Genomic DNA, 23,377 nt, shown 5'->3' with positions numbered 1-23,377 from the left:
ATGTGATCGCATGTCAACCCACTGCGCCTCTTCTTCTGCTGTTGTTAATTAATCTTTCCTCCCTCCCTCCCTCCCTCCTGTCTATGGACCAGGAGATTCCTGATCTCTCTTCCTTTGAGTGCTCTTACCATCGGCTCCCCTTGCCATTGAAGCACTTCTACCTCCGCCTGCTATTTTGACAGGGTGTTGACCCCCGATACTCAGCCCCCCGACTCTCCCCTCTACTCTCCCACCATATCCGTCACAATGGCCACCCCGATAACCCCCTCCGAAGACCAAAGCCGTCTCCTCGAGGAGGCGTTGGGAGTGGTGCGGCAACAGTCACAAATGATGCGAAAATGCCTAGAGACCCCGGGAAAATTAATGGATGCGCTCAAATGCGGGTGAGCTCAACCTCCCGGTCCACCCCCCCAAGGCAGCAGTGGAACCAATTGGTGTAGAGTCTAACATGTTGTGTCAATTGGTCCAGGTCGACCTTAGTCTCCGAACTACGGACGCCCAGCTTAGGCCCGAAGCAATACTACGAACTATACATGGCTGTGTTCGATGCGCTGCGACATCTCTCCGTTTACCTGAAAGAGAACCATCCCGTCAACCACTTGGCCGACCTGTATGAACTGGTCCAGTATGCCGGCAACATCATCCCACGACTATATCTGATGATCACTGTCGGCACTGTATACATGTCTGTGGAGGATGCCCCGATCAAAGAGATTATGAAGGACATGATGGAGATGAGCCGAGGTGTACAGCATCCTATCCGAGGACTTTTCTTGAGATACTATCTCTCCGGACAGGCGAGGGATTATCTCCCCACCGGATCTGGGGACGGTCCCGAGGGTAACATGCAAGACTCGATCAATTTCGTCCTGACCAACTTCGTGGAGATGAACAAGCTGTGGGTGCGACTTCAGCATCAGGGCCCCTCTCGAGAACGGGAAAAGAGAATGCAGGAGCGTAGGGAGTTGGAGCTTCTGGTTGGAAGCAACGTTGTCCGACTTAGCCAGTTGGTTGATCTGGAGGGTTACAAGTCTGGTATCCTGCAGGCTTTGCTCGAGCAAGTTGTCCAATGCCGGGATGTGTTGGCGCAAGAATATTTACTGGAAGGTAAGGGGATACTCACCATTACATGATGGGCCGGATTACTAAGTCAATACTGTAGTGATCACAAAGGTCTTCCCGGATGAGTTCCATCTTCATACACTCGACCTGCTGCTCTCGGCAATTGCCCGACTTAACCCACATGTGGACCTGAAGAAGATCGTGATTGGTCTTATGGACCGCCTGTCTTCCTATGCGGCACGCGAGACCGAATTGTCGGCTGATCCAGAATCTAGAAAGCAAAGTGAAGAAGAAGCGGTGATTAAACTCCTCGAAAACCTCAAAGTCGCAGAGGAGTCCAAGAAGGAAGCACCCGCCGATGCCGATGTCGATGCAAACGCTGCTCAGGAGAACGGTGTTGAGCAGACCTCAAAGGAGTCAGATGACGCAACTGCAAAAGAAGCAGAGGTAGAACCCAGCGCTAGCACAAACGGCGACAAAGATGAAAAGGCTGGAACTCCGACAGACGTCAAGCTTTACGATGTATTCTACGGGCAGGTGGTCAACCTTATCAAATCGCGTGGTCTCCCCATCCAAGATACTATGGCGCTGCTGGTTTCGCTCGTTAATCTTGCGCTGAACACGTACCCCAACCAACTAGAATACGTCGACCAGATTCTCGATTTCGCTACTCGCGAGACTGCGGAGTATGCTGACCACGCAGATTTGCACTCTGCTCCAACACAGCAGAACCTTTTACATCTTCTCCTTGCTCCTCTGCGCTCATACGTCTCGATCTTCACTGCATTGGCTCTGCCCCACTATCTTCCTCTCTTGACAGCGCAGTCCTATACTACGCGGCGGTCTGTGGCGGGTGAGATCGCCCGTAGCCTTCTGAAGAATCGGACGCTTATCGCCACTACGGAGAACTTGGACCGTGTATTACAAGCGTTGAGGGTCTTGATCAAGGAAGGCACCCAGCAAGCTATGGGACTTGGTTTACAAGCCCAGCGCCGAGGTGAGACGGATGAGACTATTGAGGAACAAGGGTGGCTTGGGCGGTTAATCCACTTGATCCAGGCTCCAGAAAATGATACCCAGTTGAAGGTAAAACGGCTGAACCTAGATCGCACTTTTTCCCTTTGCCATGGCTAACTTGTTGATAGCTACTTCAAGCAACTCGCAAAGCCTACGCCGATGGTAACGAGCGTATCCGCTACACGACCCCAGCCCTCATCACTGCTTCGATACGGCTGGCGCGTAAGCTGAAGTCCCGCGAGCATTATGATGACAACTGGCAGTCGCAGTCGTCGGCGCTCTACCGCTTCATGCACCAATGTGTCAACAACCTCTATCAACGTGTGAACCCCGGATGTGCTGATCTGGCATTACGTCTATTCGTAATGTGCGGTGAGGTGGCCGACCAGACAGGGTTCGAGGAATTTAGTTACGAGTTCTTTGCGCAAGCCTTTACCATCTATGAGGATTCCATTAGCGATTCCCGTGCTCAGTTCCAGGCGGTCTGCATTATTGCTGGCGCTCTTCATGGGTCCCGGGGATTCTCCAAGGAGAATTACGACACGCTCATTACTAAGGCCGCCCTGCACGGTAGCAAGTTGCTTAAGAAACCCGATCAATGCCGAGCGGTGTACCTGGCCAGCCACCTCTGGTGGGTTGTCGAAAACCCACAGCGAAACGATGACGATCCTAAGAACGTATGTTTTCGCCCCGATTAACAATTTCAAGGACAACCCAATTTTTTATTCAACAAAATGCTAACTGGTCAACAGCTCTACCGCGACGGTAAGCGCGTTCTTGAATGTCTCCAACGTGCTCTCCGCGTTGCTGACGCCTGCATGGACACCGCCGTGTCCGTCGAACTCTTCGTCGAGATCCTAAACCGCTACGTCTACTACTTCGACCAACAGAACGAAACCGTAACCACCAAATATCTCAACGGCCTTATCGAGCTCATCCACTCTAACCTGCAAACGGACGAAAACGAGCCAAACCCCAGCTTGGAGGGTCCCAAACGCCACTTCCAGCGCACCTTGGATTACATTCGGTCAAGAGAGTATGAAGGTGTTGTGACGGAGGCTAAGCAGTGAGAATGATTGTATGACATGATGCGTGTGTACTTGTTTCTTCTCTATCTTTATTCCATTTGAGTTTCCTTTCCCCGATGAAATACCTGTCCCGCCTGTTGTCCGTGTCTCGTCTCTCTCGTCTCTCCTAGCATGCAAAACCTGTAAGATTCCCTTCTTTCTCTCTTTTAATCCACAACCCCGTCTTATTGTGATACGATCATTTAGGTGTATTATCATCTGTTGTCCTTCGTCAGACTATCATACCCAATATTCACTTTTTATTATTGTCAATATAGAATTTGACCAGTTAAGCAAGAAAAATTCGACCAATGAGTGAGAGAAAGGGCTAATATTCCACGTGATCACAGTAGTTTACTTTGTAACTTGGTAAAGCTCCTTTCGATGCAGATATCTCCTTACAGCAGTAGCCTGGATCAGTAGTCTACTAGTAATTATGACGAGAACAAGCATGGTGAGATCAAATCGATCGTGCAATTGTTTGACACGGAGGGACGTTTGCTCCATGGGAATCTCTGCAATAAGCCATACAAGACATGATAATGCCTGTGCGCGAGGATTAACTCGAACAGGTTAAAAAAAAACACACAAGAAGATATGATAGGACGAAGAAGAGAAGAAAAAGAAAGCGAGAACCATCAAGTGGGAAACCGTATGATAAAGACGTGAAACACATGACATGATGACGCTTGGACAGAGGGGGGGGCATTTCAGCGATCAATCATTCCCAAACCGCAAGTAGTAAAAAAGTAAAAAACAAAAAAAAAAAACAAAGATTCCCCATTTCCAGTGGTAGATAGAATTGAATGCTGTGTGATAAAGCCCCGGTAACGCCTAGAACCCCGTGGGAGGAGAAGAAAATTGTCGTAGCACTGATGGTGTACTGCCGATGCCGCCGAATGCCGGTATGCTACTGCTTGGAACAGGACTGCCGATTTCACCGGGCACAATGCTGCCTCTGTGGCCTGAGGCTGCACTGTTGGTATCTGACTCGAACTTGACATACTCGCCGGTCTCATCGCTCTTGATTAAGAATGAGCCACCGCCGTTTTGTGTGTTGCCTTCCGTGTCGCAGATGTCGAGCATCTCTTTGAGCGAGATGGAGGGCTCGTTTGGAGGCCGGAGCTGGTCAACCTGGCGAAGAACATGGTTCACGTCATGATAACCAGCCGCGCCCTTGGAGGGACTCATGGTGGTTAGTTGCTTGCAGGCTTGGATCACCAATAGTCGGATAGCAACAGGTCGCGACGTGTGCGCACGATGATGACCTCCGGACCCAAACGCGTTGTTCGACCAACCGCCCCCTGAGGTTACCGTTAGCAGTGAAACATAAAAAGATCGCTGGCCTCTGTTACTGACCGTGAACAGTTCCCCAAGTCGAGGCGCCGGGGAAAGCAGAAGCCCCAAAGGGGAGTTGTGCTCCCCACGTGCTGCCGCCTACACCAGGATTGACAGGGAAATTGGTGTGTTTCGGTGCTGTGGAAGTGTTAGTGCTTTCTGCTATTGAGTCCATGGTGGGCTAATACTTCGACGGTTAGACTTACCACTAAGAGGATCTGGGAACAACGAGGGTGCTGCAAAGCTGGCTCGTGTCGGTCCTGGTAGAGACCCCGGTACTGTTGCACCAGGGAGTGACTGTGACAAGTTCGACGTAAAAGGAATATCAGTATCATCAAGAAGGGCACTGCTACCCAGCTGGGCACTCAAACTGTCCATATGCCGCTGCATAGTGTGGTTGGTTTCACCCTGTTCCTGCTGAGTACTAGACGGACGCTTGATGAGGCTCGGTCGGGAGATAGAGAACGGTTGGGCATGACTATCCAGGGGAGACCTTTCAAATGAGCCTGAGGGTTGTCGGGTATGTCCGTGTGCTAAGCCGCCTGGCTGGGTAGAGAATGGCCCTGATATCGGCTGTTGAGAATGGAATGGGAGACCGTGGCCTGGATCAAGCGGGAACCCTCGTCCAGGGGGTATCGGACGGGCTCCGTTTATACCTGGGGGAGGCACAGGGATTCCATTAGGTGCAGTAAAACCTCGCAGTTGACTCATGAGAGGCGTAGAATGCGGTGGATACGTAGGCAGTTCATGACCAATTGGCGGTCGAGAGACAATCCCAGCCAAACCAGGGGGATTCGGCGGTAGCCCATTCGAGAATCCGGGCGGAAAAGATCTCCCTAGCGATCCAAGTGGCGACAGTGGTGTTGAGGGTTGGGGATGATGAAGCATGGGTTGCTGAGCGTGACCTTGTTTGGAGGTTACACTCGAGGCCCCGGACGACTGGGTTGGCGCCATCGACCGTGGAGAGATAGAAACTTGCGATGGTTCGGTGCTGGCCGGTTGAGACCGCGGAGAAGATGTGTGGGAGTCTTGCTGGGATGGCTGACGGGGCTTGATAGGAGTAGGCGCCTTGGGTACAACTGGTGTAGCAGCTTGATAGTGCGGAGATTGGAGGTGACTGGGAAGACCTGGATAGTGCATATTCGATGATATAGGTACCGAACCTTGTTGCGATGAACGCTTATGCTCTTGAGGTTCTTGCCCGGCCTTCCTTGCTTGCTCCTCACGAGCCTTGCGCTCACGCTCCTCTTTCACCTTCTTTTCTCTCGACTCACGTTCCTCCCGCTCCTTTCTCCGGGCCTCTTCACGCCGTTTCTTCTCTTGCTCCTTCTGCTCCCGTTGCTTTCGTTCCGCATCCGCTTGTCGTTCTCTTTCTTCGCGCAGCCGCCGTTGTTTATCTGCTTCTTTTCGCGCACGCTCCTCCTCCTGGGCCTTCCGCTCGGCTTCTCGCTTCTTCCGTTGCTCTTCTCGCTTCTTTCTCTGTTCCTCTAACTTCTTCTCATGCTCAGCTTTGGCTGCGGCTTCCTCTGCGGCCTTCTCTGCTTCCCGTCGTGCCTTTTCCTCGTCTTTGGCTTGTTTCTGGAGACGTTTCTTCTCTTTCCTCTTCTCCGCTTCTCGGGCTTTCTTGGCATTTCGCTGTTCGTTGCGGGTCTGCTCCTCCATGAGCTCTTCTATCAGCTTTTGCTGACGTTGCTCAGCAACCTTCTCTCGGTAGGCAGTTAATACGCGCTGTTCGAACATTCGAGCTGCAAAAATCTGGAACATTCGCCGGCCTTCCTCCATCCGTTGCTCCTCCGTCATAGCATCCTGGGAACAATGTGTCAGCCTGCACTGCAACACGTTGTCGGGGAAATAGTTGACTCCAGGACAGACCATCTCGTCCTCCTCATAGTCTTCTTCCTCTTGACTATCGTAGTCGTCGTCCTCTTCGTCATCATAATCCTCGTCGTCATAAGGACCATGATTATGACCGCTATGGAGGGACTGATGTGCTGCGGCTATTCCGTACTGCGTATCTTCCTCTCGTTGCATTCGACGTTCGGCTAGTTGCTCCATCATATCGATAAAGTGCTTCCCATCATTTTTTAAGAGATCGTCTGCAACCGTGAGAATCCCGTCTACGTCAACATAAAAGTGAATGAAATCAGCCCGCATGCTCTAGAAAAAAAAAAAAAAAAAAAAAAGAAAAGAAAGACGAATCGGCGTCGATTTTGTCTTACCTTTGACAGTTAAACTGTTCCCAAAGGCAAAGAAATCTGCGCGAGCTGCACGCGTTTCTTCGTCTTCGAAATCATCATCACTGTACGGTTCATCGTCCTCATCATCCTCATCGTAGTCTTCTTCCAAATCTTCATCATCTTCAGGCAATTCGTGAATGCGACCTCGTGAGGGGTGATATTGACCATGTGTCCGAGTATGTTGTCCGGGCGATCGCAACGGTGGTTGATAGAGTCGGGGTGGGGGGACAATCGGTGCGCCTTTCTCGAAAGATCCTTGATTATTGTTGGCGTATTGTTCCAGCTCTTCATAGTAGGCATCGTACAGCACCTCAAGCTCTTCTTCGATCGCCGTTCTCTTCCTTCCACATACGGTGCAGCTGCACGAGTGTTTCTGCTGCTCCTTCATCTTCCTTAATACCGCATCCTTTTCCACTTTGACCAGCTGCCTTCGTTCCTCCTCGCCTAACTCGAGCCAGAATGTTTTGATATTCTCGCGTTCTTCTTGCGTGGAGGTATTCCATATGCTGCGATCTTTGGGCGGTTTGACCATCGTGCGCGGGCCCAGATGCGGCGGGAGAGGCGGCGGAAGAGGGTGCGTCATGCAGACGGAGGGGGTGGATTGTGGAGTGGAGCTTTCATCACCAAGAGTTTGCGAGTTGGCACGGTTTTTCTTTCCTTTCTTCTTTTTCGATTTTCGACTCGTCGATTTGTGATCATCGGTGCCATTCGTGTCCGGCTGGAAATCTTGATGCGCGCTGCAAGCGTCTAGTTCATCATCGTGATATGCGTCTCCATTCGCAATGTGGTCGATCTCCGGTTCATCGGATATGTGACTTCCTGGCCCAGCGGGACCGAGACCGTTTCGGTCTGCGGCGTCCGGGAGTACGACTCCGTTTTCTACCTGGCGCTCTGCGGCCAAACGAGCGGCCTGCTTCTGGCGGCGTTTCTGTTTCTTGCGGTTCACGGTCATAGGCTTCGTATCTATCAACGATGGGGGAAGGTTTTCATTCGGAATGTGAGTGTCGCCATTGGTGGGGCGTGGAAGTGCACTCAACATATGATCTGACATTGTGGAGCTAGGAGGAGATCGGGGGGGACGCGGAGGAGCCATGGGATCATATGTTTCCTTTTGTAGGTCTAGACAGATGGCGTAGGATCTTCTAGCTTTCTTCCAGCCCAGCCACCATGCTAAAACGTTGCGCGAACTGGTCAGAGGAAGGACGGCTTATATAATCGTCAATGATCACTCAAAAGCTCACCAGCAATCTCTCTCTAACGAGTCCGATCTGCTTATTTCCGGCGGGGGAACAAAAGGGGACAATCAAACTCCCAGTCCGAGTGATTCTGGTGGAAGTAAACGAGTGGCGGGTGGAGAGCAAAGGTTCGTCAAGGTCAGACGCCAGGCCGACAAAACGGGGAATGAGGGCGGAGAGGGGTGGAAAGGACCCGAGCCGCACAGCGAGGGGGCCCAGGCGTCAAGGGCGAACGGAGGGGGGAGGCCAATGTGGCCGGAGAAACTTAGGGTATCAAGAAGGGGGACGGACAAGTCCTACGCTGGTCGTCGGCGAACAAGCGCAACCAAAGCGGGATAGTGAAATTGGTTGAAGATGATGGGCGTAGATTTGGACGGTGGATCTTGACGCCGGACTTTGGGCTCTGGATGGTTGCCGTGCCGCTGGCCGCAAGAGGATAGCCGCCGCAAGCGAGATTGATGGCCTGAGAACTCAGGCACTCATGCCAGACCATTATCAGGATCCCATGTGGTCATTCTGCCGGGCGGTAGGTAAATAGCTGCACATCATGTGATCTTCACGCTCATCAGCGTCATCAACACCCATTTGGATTCTTATTGAGTACTATTAGTACTACCCATACGGTTCCTTTTTTTTTTTTTTCTTTTCTTTTCTATTGGTTCACAATCATTAGCTAATATTCAATAATATCGGAATTTTAGAATATACAACGAAAAAAATACTGACCGACATGGGTTATAGCCCTATAACCCATGTCTAGATAGTACCTTCTTTTTTATTTTTATTTTGATCTTGATTTTATTTTATTTTATTGAAATTAAATTTTGTTTGAACGTTACAACTCGGTGGGGAAGTTAGTTCCTGATCCAAATTATTAAGTTCAGCGATATGCCGTCGACCATTATAGAAAAACCCACGGCTGATCCTGAACATAAATGAAGTATATGACGGAAGAAGATGAGGATGGATGATGAAGATGAAGCTCCCTCACACGGATATCAAGAGGTTTCGGCAACTCCGGGGAAAAAGAAAGACAACATCCCTTCGGTCTATTATTAACCTTGGATCCGAAGCCCCCCCCCTCCTCCTCCTATCGGCTGTCGCATTGCATTCCTCCACTGAAAGGGAATAGTGACAGCGACTATACGGTAATTATGAACGTCTAGCCGGTCGATGTCTGAGACAAACCTCTAACCTTAGTAACAAGTGGATTGACCTTGGCTTTGCCCTTTCAGCTGTGACATCCACCGGCCGATCTCATCCTTTGCGTTGATTATGGAACGATGGAACGATGGACGATGGACGATGGACGAATAGCTATTAATATCAGTGACCGGTTCTAAACTTCTTCTCTTCCATGGTCCTCTTCTATTTAAACATTGACTGATGTGACCTTCGAATCCTTGTGGAAAGGCAGTGAAAGTGTGTGTATATGTATTGTTTTGTTTTGTTTTTTGAACCAAACGTTTCCCCTACTTCTTTCAATCCATTGATTTTTTTTTTATTATTATTATTATTCTTTATTCTTTTGGCCTGACTTGGTACCATTACCCGTAAGTAAAAGAAAACGGAAGCAAAGAGGACCCGGTTGGAACCAATCATAAAACTCAAGTGGCCCCCTGTCAAGTCCCGTGTAAGTGTAATTAAAGCGGATCTTCCCATTCATTACCCATACTTCCGTACAATTGGATTGAATTTCTTGACAGAACCAGACCACATCCTTTCTTTCCTTTCAACTTTCCTCTCCCCCCCCCCCCCCCCCCCCCCCCCCTTTTTCTTCCTTCCACCCAAAGTCTGGCCGATCAATCTAATTGAACCTGTTAGTCTCCTCAGCCTCACCTCGACCGCCTTCCAGAACCACCGGCTACTGGTCTTTTTTTCCTCCCCAAAAGCCCATCATCTTCAATCATCATCTCAGTTACTACTTAACTAGTTACCTTGTTCGGGGGAGGGGATTCCGCAACAATTTATTGTCCCCCCTCTTCTTTTAGGCTGCTGTCAAAAAAAAAAAAAAAACATCACCCGTCCAAGCCCTTCCGTCTACAGTGATTTACTACAGCTGGTCCGGTACCTGAAAGTCCAAAGCTCCGACCAGGGCATATCAGCGCCCACCCTCCACTCAGGTCGCGTTCCTTATCCCCCTTCGTTCAGCGCCCCGTGTTATCTTGACGAAGGGATTCCGAAGTGTCAGCCCACGTAGAAAATGGCCCAACAACAAAATGACAATGTGATGCGAAGGTATGTGCGACAATGCCTCCACAAGCGGAATGGACCTTGACGTCCGACTATTCATTGCTTCACTTTGCTTCACTTTTTTCTTTTCTTTTTTTTTTTAAAAAAAAAAGTTGAATTCTCCTCGTTCCATGCGCTCTCAAGACGGTCACTTCTGTTGCGTCCCTTTCGTGGCTCGGAAGTCGAAAGTGGAGCTCGTGTTCGATTTTGCTTATGATGCTAATATGAGAATTACCGTAGGAAGTTGGTGATTATCGGAGATGGTGCCTGTGGGAAAACTAGTTTGCTGAGTGTCTTCACCCTCGGTTATTTCCCGACTGTAAGTACTGCCTGGATTACGCCGAGTTCGATAAGAATGCATAAGACACAAGCTAACTGTTGGGTTCTGTTGACAGCATTATGTCCGTAACCCTGTGCCCTCTCAATTATGGTTGCTGCCTAGTGCATGGTCTGACTGTCGCGCGTGTTGATCCAGGTCCCCACGGTTTTCGAAAATTATGTGACGGATTGCAGAGTTGATGGCCGGTCGGTACAATTAGCATTATGGGATACAGCTGGCCAAGAAGACTATGAACGGTTGCGTCCGCTAGCATATTCCAAAGCGCATGTGATTCTGATCGGGTTCTCGGTGGATACTCCGGATTCCTTGGAGAACGTCAAGCACAAGGTGGGTGCCTCACTTTCCCCGCCACTTGTCGGGTCAGACTCACCTAAATCAATCGTAGTGGATCGAGGAGGCCAATGAGCGGTGCCCAGGTGTGCCGATAATTCTAGTTGGCTTGAAGAAAGATCTCCGTGATGACCCTCTCGCGATTGAGGAGATGAGAAAGAAGTCCCTTAAATTCGTCACGTCGAAGGAAGGGAGTGATATTTCGACCCAAATCGGAGCCAGAAAGTACCTGGAATGCTCCTCCTTGACCGGGGAGGGGGTGGACGACGTCTTCGAGGCCGCTACTCGTGCCGCTCTTCTCACATTCGATAAGCGTAAAAGCTCATGCTGCATCGTGCTATGATGGATGACCCATGACTTGTGCTATATATGTCGACTAATGAGGTTCGGCTCAATGGTCTGCCAGTAGCGACGGGAATAATCATGCCGACCTGGACATTATCAGTATGTCTAACGGACTCCATCTGGCCCACGCGTTCCGTCGAGTTTCTTTAGATTGGATTACCAAACGGGAGGAGGGTAAAATCATCGGTGAATGTTGATCGACATCTTTTGCATTACCGGCGTTTGGGTGGCCTTTTTTTACTCTTTCCTGATTTGACACAACACCTTCTGTTTTGCGTCCGTCGCATATAACTCATCTTTTATATGGATCTTTTCTTTTCTTTTCTTCTCAAGACACGACGCATGTTGATTTGTTTCCGGAGTACATCCTTTGGTGACTTTCCTTTATACCCGAGTGCACTCCGACGTCCCTCCTTTGGTATGATACCTAGCCTTTTGGCGCATGTTTTCCGCTTCGTTATGAATGCTGTCTCTCCTTTCGTTATCTTCTCTTCTACACTATGTCTTCTCACTGTCTGTCTAGCTCATTCTCTATCTTTAGCGATTGATATTTCCTGCTTTACCGTCAGCCATGTTGATACTACCAATAGCTGCCAACCTGCAATATATGTGTTACACAACTCTCGACTCTTAAGCTACCTCCCTACCCAGCTCATGCGCTAGATACCAATCGATAATTGACCGGCGATTGCCAAGCGTCTCTATACAACAAATGTGTAATGTCAAAGAAATCACAGATATTGAACAATGTTATGGTACAGTACATGCCAACAAGAATATCTTCATCCCCCCGCAATAGATAGAATAAACAAGAGATATCAAAGCCCAGCATAGATCTCCTTCCCTCTGGGATAATAAACGAACACTGACCCCTTCCAAGTTCATTTCTTCTCCATCCTCTTCCATTCATGGTTCCAGCCCTCCTGACTCGGCGCTTCAGTCTGCAACCGTCCATACTCAATCGGGAACAGATCCCTAAACACACCGCGCTTGTTCATCGACTTCCGGAACAGCTTGCCTCCATCTCCAGCTCCAGTCCGGAGCTCCTCACACGCCGCATTCATCGCCTGCCACTGGCGCTGAAGCTCCAGCTGCTCGGAGCGGCGTTGCTGCGCCTGGAACAGTTGCCAGGCACGGTGGATGGTCCAATGGCGGAGATAACGAGTACGAGAGAAACGAAGGGGACGAGGCGTCTTGGGGTGGTGAAGGAAATAACGGATCATAGCTACAATGACCTAGTTAGAACTTTTTTACTTCTCCTTTGCGAGTAATCCCAATATCATAACACAACAAAACAACTTCCACCATCTCCAATTGAAGGAGACCAATGATAGAGATATACATACTAACTCGACGATCTCCACGAGGGCCATTACCCTTCCTCTTGAGCAAGGCGTTGGTAGTCGAGAATGATCTGGCGGCCGGGGCCTGGACGGCGGAGGTGACGGGGCCGCTGGTCGATTTCTTCAGCAGGGTCTCATTGCACATGCGGATCACGGACGGCCGTGTTGATGTCTGGGAGATGGGGATCTTGAAAACGTTCGCCAGAGAGGCGAGAACGGGCGAGAGGGACCGCATGGCGTGGGGGGGGTTTGGGGGGGAACGGAGGTGGTGACGGAGGAGGAATCGATGGACTCTGGAGAGCCTTTTCGGGGAAATGCTGTCGGAGCGGAAACTTTGGGCTTAGCCGCGCGCTTATTTTTGGGACGTTGGCTTTTTTTTTCTTGGCGCTGGTTTTGTAAGTATATGTATAGGATTGTTTCTTGATTTTGTTTTATTTATTTATTTGATGAATTGTCAGTCGTAGAGGATGTGAGAGTTACATAGTTTGCTAAAACTGCTGATAATAACCTCCTAAGCTTCAATCAAGCCCAGTCGGACTGCTGGTTGCGGCAGATATGTACATTATAGATCTCTATCGAGAAACTCGAAAATGGACCAGAGATTGAGAATACCAATATTAATCTCAGCTGTACCCTCCTCAAACCTGTTCAACCACCCTATGTTATGATCGAACAAGATATTCAGGTACTGTCGGTCATTGTCCGGGTATTCCGGCCTCGGAGTCCTCGTAGGAAATATATTCACTCTGAAGGTAAACCTGTGGCGAGCAAAGAAGTCATTTATGGCCCTCGCTGTCTCCACCTGTCGATGGATCCACCACTGGGGATGCATGGACAGAAGCCGCTGTATAAGTTCATGAATCTCTCTCCTCCAGTATTCAGGGTATTGGATAAGTCTCGGGATGATCTCCGAACCTCTGATTGTGCCCAGATGAACCCCTTCCAGCTCACTATGAGAGGTCGCTGCTAGGGGGTTGGCTGGAACTTCGGACGGCGTGGATATCCTCGACAGGTCTCGTGCATATGACCTAGGGCTACCGAAGTCGGACAACAGATCTCGCACGGCATATGCTTGGCCAATGTGGCTTACGGGGGCAACAGAAGTTCTCTGGCATAAGTTGCTGCTGCTGCGGCGGCGTACCCCTGCCAATCTTTGTTCTTGTGGGAGTCGGCATAGTCGCAAATTCCGCGAATGACGAGGCATGGGAAGTTATTCATGAATCCTGCCGCTTCTGTTTCGACGCAATATACATCTAGTTCCTCCCCTAGCTTATCGCGTAGTAGACTGTCTTTTACAACCTGATTGGCAGATGCAATGAGTCCGTAGTGAACAGCAGGCTCATTGGAGCTCCGTGAAGGGCGGGGTACAATCTTTGTTGCATCACAGCTGTGACAACGGGTGGGTTTAGTATCAATATTGACATGGGTGTAATCCGCTCGGTACAAACAGTCCTCTTCATCTGGACGAGCAAAAGTGGTGGCCTTCTGTGGAAGTCTCTGCTTGATTTCGGCCAGAAAATCGATGAACCGTGGTCGGTGGATGATTGAGCATGCCGATGTGTTCGATGCCGGCCCTACTCAGCACTTTGCCATAAATAGTCGTACTGTATCACGCCTCCGTGGGTGTTAGTGGGCTTGCTGACCACAATATCCCCCAGACGAATGTCGACATTCTTGTTCGGGACACCTCTACTAATTCCAACTACCAGGCCAAAGCGAATGGAGCGGAAGCTGGAGAGCAACTGCATGGCGACTGTGGTGGCGGATGCAATGCCATACTCGCCACTGGGCAGGCATGCAATCACTATATTATACTTCCCAATACTGCCTAGAGTATAGGTATTATAACTATATTGCTGCACAGGCAGATCTTTGTGGACTCTATCCAGGAGGGTCTAGGCTGCGGTTAGAGCAGTAAGGTATAAATTCAACAGACTTTGTAATTATTATAGAAGAGGAATTTTATGGCTGTTATAGGATACTGTGTATTAATAGGGATACAAAATATATCCCGAATACTAGGTATATAAGAGAAAAAATAGTCAACTGTATATAGGACAGTAGAGTTATATAAGACTAATACTAATCTTAGCCTTGCTTATAGAATACCTATACACCGCCTATATAATACCTACAGCACAGTATTTACAAACTGTTGTTGTCCTCTGTATTTAGGGGGCCGGGGAACGACCGAACTATCTAACCTAACCGGTCAACGGGGCGGGCCACCTCAGATAGTGGTGTTAAGTGGACAATAGGGTATAGAACAATCTAAAAGGGAAACAAACAGGCCACAGCATGGCGGGGACAAGGCACAGGGGGATAGAAAACTGTACAACCTGGAAGACATGGCCGGGATAGACAGGGCTATACTTTATCAGACAAGATAGGCATACTGTTTGCAGCCATAGAAAGGCTCACGCAGAATAACGGACTCCAAGACCTGCCTTAATATGTCTCCTGGCTCCTTCGGATAGAAAAAGGTTCCCGGGCGTGCATATAAAGGTGGGAATAACTATATTATTACACCGTAGGAGCGTTTAAATGTATAATTTGCTCCCTACTTTCTTCCTTCGCCTTGGAGCCGGACTGGGTGCAGACTGATTTATCCCCGGGGAGTGAGTGAGAATGCTGTTCACCCTGCCATACCAATTCAACGTATTTATATTGTTAGTACATTTCGAAGATATACAGCTTCTCAAGCTATATCCTTATGTATATCTCATTCATGAATTCATGGCTCGACCTTGGCAAACTTAGACTAGAGTAAGTTGTAACGTCACCGCAAACCAAACTCAACCCTAGATATACGATAAACGTCAAATGCCGCAGACAAATCTACTGGATGTTTGCCTCTTCATCATAAAACTATGCAGTTATAAAATTCGTCCAATGCGATTATTATTTTTTTTCTCGCCCGAGGAACTCCGGTAATAGCCCACTATACTCCGAGTAGGGATATGTGTAGGCCCTATAATAATAATATGTATATATATAAAAAAAAAAAGGATAATAGGCGAATAGTTGCAATCTAAACAAAAACGTTGCATGCTCGAAGAACCCAGCTCGTACAAATGCTATGCCAAATTCTCGGATTTAGGGATATCACCTGATGAAACGAATAATAAAACGGATAGGAAGGTCATGCGACGATAAAGAAGAAACAAAAGAACTTCATCCTGTTGGTGTTGTAACAAGACAGACCAGCAATGCATGCAGGTTAGAAAGGTATGTCCTGAGAAGAATAGCGAGGCGTAGCCGTTCCTTGAGGGAGCAAGGCGGCAGGTAAAGTGCGACCAGGAGATTTTGACCGTTGCGCAGTCTTGCTTGAACCAATCGCTAGTGAAGACGGTATATACGAGGCTCGAGAAGTCTGACTGGAAGACGGAGATTCGTCCCGGGGAAGAAGCGATAGCCCTTGAGGACTACTGGACGAAGGGTTCTTGTCTGTGTCGGACCCTGCACTCGACGGCGGAGTGGGTTCTATGTTAGATTGGATACTCTGAGGTCGGCTGGTACTTTTCGGAACGTAGGGCTGATGTTGGATCTGGAGGGCTTGGTTCAGCTGCTCGTCTGTCCATCCGCGGCTGATGTGCACTTCATAGTGACCATGTTTCTGGCCCAGAATGGATGTCCGACACCACAAATCGGCATCCTCTGACTTTGCGAAGCCAATGACAAGCCCCTTGCTACTATCGCGCAGGTAGACCATGGATGGAGCTAGCGGGAGGTAAACGGCATTGGGCTCATTGGCGAAGATGCGGGATTCGCGATTGCGGTTTTGGTAGGAGGCTGCTTGATTGGGCGAATTGAAGCTGAGCTTGAGCTCTTGCTTCTGGAAGTAGAAGAAGACATCTAGGACAGGCTGTGAATTAGACATCATGAGATTCAGATGAACGTTGGAAAGGGTCAATAATCCACAATGAGCTTTTTCAGCAGGGTGGGAAGTTGAAACAGGATTTTAAGGAGCTGGTATGGTTTAAAAAGCCACGCTCAGCTCAGCCCCTTCGCTATAAACAGTTTCCTTTAGCGGCTCCACTTATAGGGCACCCGAGTCTCACTTGGGCACACGGATTACTACCTGGGGGCGGATTGCAATCGTCTATCCGGTCAATCAAAACGCTTAACGTGATGATGGTTTAGGGCTTGGCAATCCATTGATAGATTTAAATAGCAGCACAGCCTCGTTGTTCCACTCTCCCAACTGAAGAGAGATTCAGCTGGAAATATTTACCAAGTAACGAATAGATAATAGATAAAACACAATGGACCAAAGTTCGAACTTAAAACTCTGCTTTTCTTGGAAGATTCAGGTACTAATGGTTGAGTCATCAGATGTGAGGAATTTGAGTGAACTGCTCTACAGGGCCTGTATTCCAAAGACAGTGCACGTTAAACGCTTCAAACTGTCAAAGCCAAGATAGTAATTACAAAATAAGGTACAATTCAAGTGACAACGGTCGTGGCCCATCACATTTGATCCACAGTGTCTGGCGACGGTGCAGACGAAGGTTCCGAGATTTGCGAGGCACGCCGCCGCTCGAGGCATTCACGAAACAAACGACTCCAATACAGTGTGTCAAAAAGCCCAACAGCAAACCTCGTTCTTCTTTTCTCTTCAGCTTGAATCAGTTTAATATGACGACGTAGTGCGGCCCCAAGCATTGTCGAAGAGCTTTGCTTAACCGCAAGCACGATGTCCTGGCCGCTTGATGATCTCCAATCCGCATCAGTAGATCTCTTGTAGTTCAATATGCTCGTCAGAGCCGTCAGAAAGGTAGTTCCCCTGAGGGGGTCCGTCATAACTGATACTTCGTTGGAAAGAAGATCAAGCGCGACTCTCCTCCTTTTGATCTCGTTCACCGGTAGCTTCTCCAGCTTGTCCCCCAAGATCTGTAGAAAGGGGCCAGAACCAGGAGGAGCCAGCGTCGTATCAATCCCCGACAACAATCCATGTATCGAAAATTCGGGAGCGTAGAGGCGAACGGAGAAGGGATCCTCCAGTTCCTGCGCAATTAGCAAATCCGCATCCCGATCGGCCTGGATATACGGAACACTTACACGCAGAAGCAGTGGAAAATCGAGTTCGCTTATATAGCCTGTGGCATAGGAATCGTACATCCGCCAGGCGCGTCGAAAGCTGTTGAGATCATCCAGAGTGATCGGAGAGAGGCCGTAGGGAAGTCGATATGTACAATTCAACTCAACCAGGCCCGCCGTGGTCCTGGCAGTTGACAGTAAGCTCTTTAGCATGCCGGGCTGTGCTGGACCCAGTCGAGTTAGATTTTGATGGAATTTCCTTTGCCGGTCTTTTTTAGCTTCAAGAAGCAGCCACTCCAATTTAGTTTGCTCAACCCCAAGGCTATAAGCGATGCTTGACAACGATTGGATATCCTCATAGGTGTTGTCCACATCGTCGTACCTGTAGTGATAGACAAGTTCCAGGATGGGATCCTCATGCATCACCGAAATATTATCTGCTGCCCTATCCTTTGCTGCTGCTCTATCCTCTAGCATCTTGTGCCGAATGTATGAAGCAAGTGTCATCTTATAGGCTCGAGATTGAAACACTTCTGAGTCAAAGTCAAATGATATACTCATCCGGTCTCCATCATCGTTATCTTGTTGGTTACCGATAGTACGGCATGTATCGGTATCACGAAGCAAAACAATAGACGTAGAATCATCACGAGCACGCCCAATGATCTTCTGAGTTTCTGGAACGGCCAAAGCAGACGTCTGCTCGGATTGCGTCGGGCTTGAAGAGTTTAGTCTTCATCCTCTCAGCTTTGTAAAAGAATGTTGCCAACTTACAGCTGTACAACCTGTAATAGCAAGCTCAAAGCCTGGACTTGATCGCGGAGCATGTCCCGATACTGAGAGAGGTCGGTTTCAGTCCAAACCAGTTTGATCTTGTCAATCCATCCTTGTGTGTTGTGCTCTTTCATCACTTGAGTTGCCTGTTCCGAGAAAATCTCTAACAGTGACTTGCATCCATCAAGGGATAGCTGCAAGTCCTCGATCAATCCTTCGACCATGCATGGGTTACCTGTGCATGTATTCAGCCAGGATTGAATGTGTGTGACTGCAGCATTCACGGCGCTTATCTGGGTGCGCACTGTTTGCAAGTGAAGGCCACTGTTATTTACTTTCTGCTGTAGCGAGTGAAGGAGCCTTAGAGACTTTACTGCCAGCTCTCCTATAGCGATACAACTGGATACGAGACCAACAACTTCCATGGTGCAGACTCAATCTCCAGAAGGATGCGTATATATAAATGTGTAGATGCAGAACTCATGTTAGCAGCCGTGCGGGGTTAATTCAGTCAGTCAGTCAGTTAGTCAAGAGGAGCACAGCCTCGCTTCAGTTATCGCCCCCATCATGACAAATAAAACTGCGACTTGGACATGATGTATATTACACTAGGGTTATATCTTCGCAGGACAAATGTATATAACAAAGAATAAAACATAACCTGTCAGGAACAACTAGGGTAAACTAAGCGGAGCTACCTGAAAGATAGTACTAACTATCTACAAGTTCATCTGCGGTATGGTCAGCATCTAGAAGTTTTCAGCTCCATTTGAAACTGTCCGAGTATTACTGAAAGAAAGAAGATAAGGTGGGGTCTCTATGCCCTTTCTCCGCTAGTATTCTACAGTAGGAGATTCCCTACAGGGCGCCAAATACCGGGGCCTCTGAACAAATACCTGAAAAGGCAGGCTAAATGAGCAGCCCTAAAACAGTAGATCCGAGGAGGGCCACATGAGCGACTGAAGGAAGGTTTCCAAACTGGAAGTGCAGACTAGATATATAGGGCAAGTAAACTGAGTACCTGGGAATATACTTATTTGTCACTTGTGCGAACGCATTGAACCTATTCTAACTCGCCATATTCTCACGAATAAAAACCAGCGTCCATCCATTTGGAAGCCACAGCTAGTCTTTAATTACGGCCTACTGTGTACAGTGTCTCGTGCCTTTCTTGGTGTGCTCTGTTCAGGGGTCACCACCAGACTCCGGTCGATTTGAGTGGCCTTTTGTTGATATCGCCACCTGAGCTTCAAATAAACATGGCCAATGAAGATGCTAGGCCTCTATTTCGTCTCTTAGCTTCTCGCAGTTGAGAATCAAAAAGGCTGGCATACTATCAGTGAACTTGTGTTGTTACCAGCACTGGCATTGGTGGCCTATGTGTGCTTCACGAACAGAAAACGCCTTTTCGCGATAATCAGTCGTCTAGGGTAATCTTTCGGCTATAGTACGCCAAACCCCTTTGCAAGCTGAAAAGAAAATGCCATCTACCTCAGAAAAGGAGTCATGCAAATCAGTGGTACCTCCAAGTCACCGACAGGCAGCGTCTCCTCTGCTGGGTTCTGTGGTCGCTGGCCTGGACGAGAGATTCCCTTCAACTACTGAGATACTCCAGAACCATATGCCAATGGACAGCAATATCAAGGATCTTCATGAGACTTTTTATTCTCCCACTGGCTTCTCCAACGACGACGTGACGTATCTGGGCCGCTTTCCAGACTACGCCATGCTTAGTGGTGTTCGTTTGCCCGAGCCACAGCCCGACTTCTACATACACCTATTGCTCGACCCTAATAGACCCATCAGGTGGCCATATAATCAGACGATGGGTGAATTTATTCCTAGTATAGTGAAGCCTGTGCTCTCTCGGCTGGTCCCTCGTTTGGAGCTAGGCAAGAATATAGACGAGATTCATGGACCAGTTCCTGACTACGGGGAGAAATTGGAACCCTCTATGAATAGGTAGACAGCAGAGATGGTTTTCATTATGCTGATACCACTGACCAACATCATAGATTCTTCGCAAAGATGACCACAGATAAGCTCATCCAACGTGGATCATGGGGTATCGAGATTGATCAACCAATCCACATACCCCCTGGGAATCCAATCGCCCTTCGCCATGAAACGTAAGACCTAGATATTGCGCTGGACCGATACCACCTCCGTGTTAACTGGCAAACTCTCCGACGACTCCCGGTATCCGCTGCTGTGGTGTTCAGCTTTAAAGTGTTGTTCACTCCGGTGTCCCAATTCCAAAATGAGCCGTACATCCCTTCCCTCTTTCTAAAGAACTACAAAGAGACCAAGCCAAATTTGTTGGAGCACAAGATTATATGGCATACCGAGGCGACTATTTTCTGCCCGCACTAGAGCTCTGGGAAAGGGAACAGAAAGAGCAAGGCATCATTCCCGAAGACTGGCAACCTGCTACCTTGGATGACCACCCTCACTACTCTGGATGGAAAGAGCGTTGGGAAGCGACACAGAGGCTTTAGATAAAACACGGTATCAGTGTGGTTGCACCTTTCGGAGAGCATGATAAGAGACTAGTTTCCACATCCATTACCTGCTTTATGTCTATGGTCCGCCTTTTTCGTTGCTGTTCTTCGTTTTTGATCTTTCGGTGATTCAAAGCTCCTTACTGCATGTCAAAATCGAAGACCACCTTGACTACTACGGCCCATCGAAGCATACCATGATGTAATATAAAATCACCAATGGTCGAGGCATCTGTAGAGGCTGAAGCTTATCTCGAGGTGCTCATTTTATTGCACTAATCCGGAATAGCGCCCCTCAACCCTAATCGCCAATGCGGGGAAGACCCATTGATAACGATATCGATCATTGAAGTAACAGAACTGCCACCACTAGAGCTACAAACGCAAACTGTCGTTCACTATAGCCTTGTTGCCAGCAAAGCTTACCAGAGGCCATTTGAGTCTCACTATCCTTACCGCTCAATAATGCTTGCCTTCGATATCTCCCCTCCAGCGGCCGGAAACCAGTGCCCAAAGAAAAAGCCATGGAGAGTCAAGGGTAATATCTTCAGCCAGGCGAAAGATGCGATATACTCATACCCTCTACAGGTTGCTATAACTGCTCCCAGCGCCGTCTTAACTGTGACCGTGGCACCCCATGCCAGAAGTGCGTCAAGAAGGGGCTCCAATGTTCCGGTCTCGGGGTACGATATCGGTTCATAGATGGAGTTGCATCGAGAGGGAAGTTGGCAGGGAGGTCGATGCCTGTGTCAGATACAAAGTGGGACCTACATTATTGCTCTGTTGGTCGGGCACTGTTAATTCTTTCATTCAGTAGTTCTGGCGCATCACTCCAATCACCGGATCGCTTAACAGTACACCCAATGTCCACCAGTTGCCATAATACCAGCTCTCCGAGGGATGAGGGTCAGGGACACAGACAACCATTTCGCTTTCGAATACTAAATAACGACGTATTATCACACAAGTCGAGCAATTCCTCCTTTGGGCCTGCCCCGTCTCATGGTTTGGATCACATTGACCACCAGTCTCGGTTTCTACTCAAATACTGTCAGTCCTTTGTTCCTTGATTGATTTGTCGTGGGTAAATTCTAAGTGAAAGCAGTTTCGGAAAAGGTTGCACCAGCAATGGGACCCTTCAACACCGTCTTCAACGGCTATCGAGATCTAATTTTACCTATGTCAGAGCAAGACCATACCGTCAAAAATGCGGTTTTAGCCGCCGCCGCTTCGCATATCTCCTTAAAACATTGTGAATGGAAGCCACTAGTTTCCAGGTATCGAATGGCTGCCATTCGAGGGCTAAATCAGCGGAGTATCACAGAAGACCTGAACAAGTCGATCGATTATTCGAGTCTATCAACTATGGTCCTTCTTCTTGTAGAGCAGATGATCATAGTGGGAACAGACTTTCATATTCTCCTTCGGATGATGAAGAGCTTCATAGAATCACAGCAGTGTTCGGACATAGTCGAGACGGAACCTCTAGGAATATTTTTGATGCAGCAGATAAGAAAGTACGCACAGCCTTTCTATAACCCCTTTGAACCGTATGCTTACAGCTATACCATAGGATGTCTCTATACGCAGGACCCTTAGTAATGGGTCTTTCCGCGGCTAAAAGTCTTGAAAACATGTCCAACAAGGACCTGGATTTCTTATTTAGCTGCCTTAAGATCCACCCAGAGTATTCTTCGGTCATTTTCAAATTAGCAAATCTCATCCGTATGGCAGCTCAAATATACTTGAGCCGGGCAACCAATATGCCAAGCCAGGTCATCACAGAACTAGTCCAACAGTTCCTGGCAGACACCGCTTCTTATAACGCAACTTCACCGGGAGGTCACATTTTAATTTGGCCATTTTTTATAGTCGGGGCAGAGTGCTCGTCCACGCAGGACCAGGAGTTTATCACCATGCAGTTACAGAATCTTTGGGATTGCACGGGCTTTGGAAGCCCGCTTTATGCAATCAAGCTACTAGGAGACATATGGCAAGAAACTCCAGGGACAAATTGGACGCAGACGTTGGTGGATAAGGTGGAAGGGTTCATTATGTGATCAGGACATACTCTCGAAATCCTGTTACGCCAATAGTGCCTAATCTAAAGTCTTCGACCTCAAAGGTCATTCATATTTCAGAACAGGCTCCTTTGTTGTGTACCACGCTAAGCACATTCTCGTGACTCGAAGCCTTTCTCAAGGCCTAACTGGAAACCAAATTAGGTCAAGGGTACACCACATCTCTTAGCTTCGAAGATATGATTTTGCAGATTCTCCCCAAACCGCAGCCCGTTTATAGAAATGAAAGCCAGGCGCGTTCCCCTGCTTCAACCCATCAATTGCCTCGGCAAGGACCTCACCGAGCCCTTCTTCCTTGATTTCCGGGAGTGTATACAAAAGGGTTTTAAATGAAAAAAGTATAGCATGGCTTTGGGGCAAGCGGTGCAGAAATTGTCTCTCGACACGGAGACGGGCCTAGCGGTCTGTAAGCCCACAGTTGACGCAGATAGATCT

General features: G+C 48.6%; 12 protein-coding genes across 12 annotated transcripts; 6 read left to right on the top strand and 6 right to left on the bottom strand.

The window, feature by feature from the left end:
• Nucleotides 1-246: 246 nt before the first annotated feature.
• Nucleotides 247-3,673, top strand: BDV38DRAFT_294447 (vacuolar protein sorting-associated protein 35; the record flags this gene model as incomplete). The annotated part of the gene is made up of 5 exons (XM_032062503.1): nucleotides 247-383; nucleotides 470-1,107; nucleotides 1,163-2,148; nucleotides 2,208-2,756; nucleotides 2,832-3,673. 5 exons carry the CDS (start codon nucleotides 247-249, stop codon nucleotides 3,147-3,149), a joined length of 2,628 nt encoding a protein of 875 aa, XP_031911765.1. The 3' UTR covers nucleotides 3,150-3,673.
• A 307-nt stretch (nucleotides 3,674-3,980) lies between these two features.
• Nucleotides 3,981-7,772, bottom strand: BDV38DRAFT_272545 (putative stress response protein Nst1; the record flags this gene model as incomplete). The annotated part of the gene is made up of 4 exons (XM_032057505.1): nucleotides 3,981-4,450; nucleotides 4,506-4,622; nucleotides 4,691-6,580; nucleotides 6,704-7,772. 4 exons carry the CDS (start codon nucleotides 7,770-7,772, stop codon nucleotides 3,981-3,983), a joined length of 3,546 nt encoding a protein of 1,181 aa, XP_031911764.1.
• BDV38DRAFT_251238 (uncharacterized protein) lies at nucleotides 7,630-8,608 on the top strand. Its single transcript, XM_032055031.1, has 2 exons — nucleotides 7,630-7,891; nucleotides 7,963-8,608. Exons 1-2 carry the CDS (start codon nucleotides 7,889-7,891, stop codon nucleotides 8,293-8,295), a joined length of 336 nt encoding a protein of 111 aa, XP_031911763.1. The 5' UTR covers nucleotides 7,630-7,888; the 3' UTR covers nucleotides 8,296-8,608.
• Nucleotides 8,609-9,206: 598 nt separating this feature from the next.
• Nucleotides 9,207-9,656, bottom strand: BDV38DRAFT_130460 (uncharacterized protein). Its single transcript, XM_032051284.1, has one exon. The coding sequence runs from the start codon at nucleotides 9,616-9,618 to the stop codon at nucleotides 9,325-9,327; it is 294 nt and encodes a 97-aa protein (XP_031911762.1). The 5' UTR covers nucleotides 9,619-9,656; the 3' UTR covers nucleotides 9,207-9,324.
• A 368-nt stretch (nucleotides 9,657-10,024) lies between these two features.
• On the top strand, nucleotides 10,025-11,576 carry rho2 (putative Rho GTPase Rho 2). The gene is made up of 5 exons (XM_032051282.1): nucleotides 10,025-10,194; nucleotides 10,429-10,507; nucleotides 10,584-10,589; nucleotides 10,664-10,855; nucleotides 10,914-11,576. Exons 1-5 carry the CDS (start codon nucleotides 10,160-10,162, stop codon nucleotides 11,199-11,201), a joined length of 600 nt encoding a protein of 199 aa, XP_031911761.1. The 5' UTR covers nucleotides 10,025-10,159; the 3' UTR covers nucleotides 11,202-11,576.
• Nucleotides 11,350-11,989, top strand: BDV38DRAFT_130417 (uncharacterized protein). Its single transcript, XM_032051283.1, has one exon. The coding sequence runs from the start codon at nucleotides 11,507-11,509 to the stop codon at nucleotides 11,864-11,866; it is 360 nt and encodes a 119-aa protein (XP_031911760.1). The 5' UTR covers nucleotides 11,350-11,506; the 3' UTR covers nucleotides 11,867-11,989.
• Nucleotides 11,990-12,084: 95 nt separating this feature from the next.
• On the bottom strand, nucleotides 12,085-12,781 carry BDV38DRAFT_284579 (mitochondrial 54S ribosomal protein mL40; the record flags this gene model as incomplete). Its single annotated transcript, XM_032060304.1, has 2 exons — nucleotides 12,085-12,428; nucleotides 12,550-12,781. The coding sequence occupies 2 exons, from the start codon at nucleotides 12,779-12,781 to the stop codon at nucleotides 12,085-12,087; spliced, it is 576 nt and encodes a 191-aa protein (XP_031911759.1).
• Nucleotides 12,782-13,107: 326 nt separating this feature from the next.
• BDV38DRAFT_294445 (nucleoside phosphorylase domain-containing protein) lies at nucleotides 13,108-14,955 on the bottom strand (the record flags this gene model as incomplete). The annotated part of the gene is made up of 6 exons (XM_032062502.1): nucleotides 13,108-13,574; nucleotides 13,637-14,043; nucleotides 14,075-14,120; nucleotides 14,152-14,441; nucleotides 14,483-14,564; nucleotides 14,930-14,955. 6 exons carry the CDS (start codon nucleotides 14,953-14,955, stop codon nucleotides 13,109-13,111), a joined length of 1,317 nt encoding a protein of 438 aa, XP_031911758.1.
• A 447-nt stretch (nucleotides 14,956-15,402) lies between these two features.
• Nucleotides 15,403-16,500, bottom strand: BDV38DRAFT_251222 (uncharacterized protein). The gene has a single exon (XM_032055030.1). The coding sequence runs from the start codon at nucleotides 16,427-16,429 to the stop codon at nucleotides 15,767-15,769; it is 663 nt and encodes a 220-aa protein (XP_031911757.1). The 5' UTR covers nucleotides 16,430-16,500; the 3' UTR covers nucleotides 15,403-15,766.
• Nucleotides 16,501-17,016: 516 nt separating this feature from the next.
• On the bottom strand, nucleotides 17,017-18,785 carry BDV38DRAFT_284576 (uncharacterized protein; the record flags this gene model as incomplete). Its single annotated transcript, XM_032060303.1, has 2 exons — nucleotides 17,017-18,304; nucleotides 18,361-18,785. 2 exons carry the CDS (start codon nucleotides 18,783-18,785, stop codon nucleotides 17,017-17,019), a joined length of 1,713 nt encoding a protein of 570 aa, XP_031911756.1.
• Nucleotides 18,786-19,840: 1,055 nt separating this feature from the next.
• On the top strand, nucleotides 19,841-21,563 carry BDV38DRAFT_284575 (uncharacterized protein; the record flags this gene model as incomplete). Its single annotated transcript, XM_032060302.1, has 4 exons — nucleotides 19,841-20,322; nucleotides 20,376-20,489; nucleotides 20,663-20,832; nucleotides 21,151-21,563. 4 exons carry the CDS (start codon nucleotides 19,841-19,843, stop codon nucleotides 21,561-21,563), a joined length of 1,179 nt encoding a protein of 392 aa, XP_031911755.1.
• A 426-nt stretch (nucleotides 21,564-21,989) lies between these two features.
• On the top strand, nucleotides 21,990-22,921 carry BDV38DRAFT_284574 (uncharacterized protein; the record flags this gene model as incomplete). Its single annotated transcript, XM_032060301.1, has 2 exons — nucleotides 21,990-22,378; nucleotides 22,435-22,921. 2 exons carry the CDS (start codon nucleotides 21,990-21,992, stop codon nucleotides 22,919-22,921), a joined length of 876 nt encoding a protein of 291 aa, XP_031911754.1.
• Between the last annotated feature and the right edge of the window lie 456 nt (nucleotides 22,922-23,377).

This window comes from Aspergillus pseudotamarii (genome assembly GCF_009193445.1).
Source record: "Aspergillus pseudotamarii strain CBS 117625 unplaced genomic scaffold BDV38scaffold_40, whole genome shotgun sequence".
Lineage (NCBI taxonomy): Eukaryota > Fungi > Ascomycota > Eurotiomycetes > Eurotiales > Aspergillaceae > Aspergillus > Aspergillus pseudotamarii.
Note: the sequence above shows the minus strand (reverse complement) of the source record. Positions and strands in the feature narration are given on the sequence as shown.

Excerpts from the sequence above, each read along its gene's own strand:
- BDV38DRAFT_130460 (XM_032051284.1), bottom strand. The coding sequence starts at position 9,618 with ATGGGAAGATCCGCTTTAATTACACTTACACGGGACTTGACAGGGGGC.
- rho2 (XM_032051282.1), top strand. The coding sequence starts at position 10,160 with ATGGCCCAACAACAAAATGACAATGTGATGCGAAG. Across the intron at positions 10,195-10,428 it reads AATGACAATGTGATGCGAAG|GAAGTTGGTGATTATCGGAG; the intron begins GTATGTGCGACA and ends GAATTACCGTAG. Across the intron at positions 10,856-10,913 it reads TGGAGAACGTCAAGCACAAG|TGGATCGAGGAGGCCAATGA; the intron begins GTGGGTGCCTCA and ends AATCAATCGTAG.
- BDV38DRAFT_130417 (XM_032051283.1), top strand. The coding sequence starts at position 11,507 with ATGGATCTTTTCTTTTCTTTTCTTCTCAAGACACGACGCATGTTGATT.
- BDV38DRAFT_251222 (XM_032055030.1), bottom strand. The coding sequence starts at position 16,429 with ATGATGTCTAATTCACAGCCTGTCCTAGATGTCTTCTTCTACTTCCAG.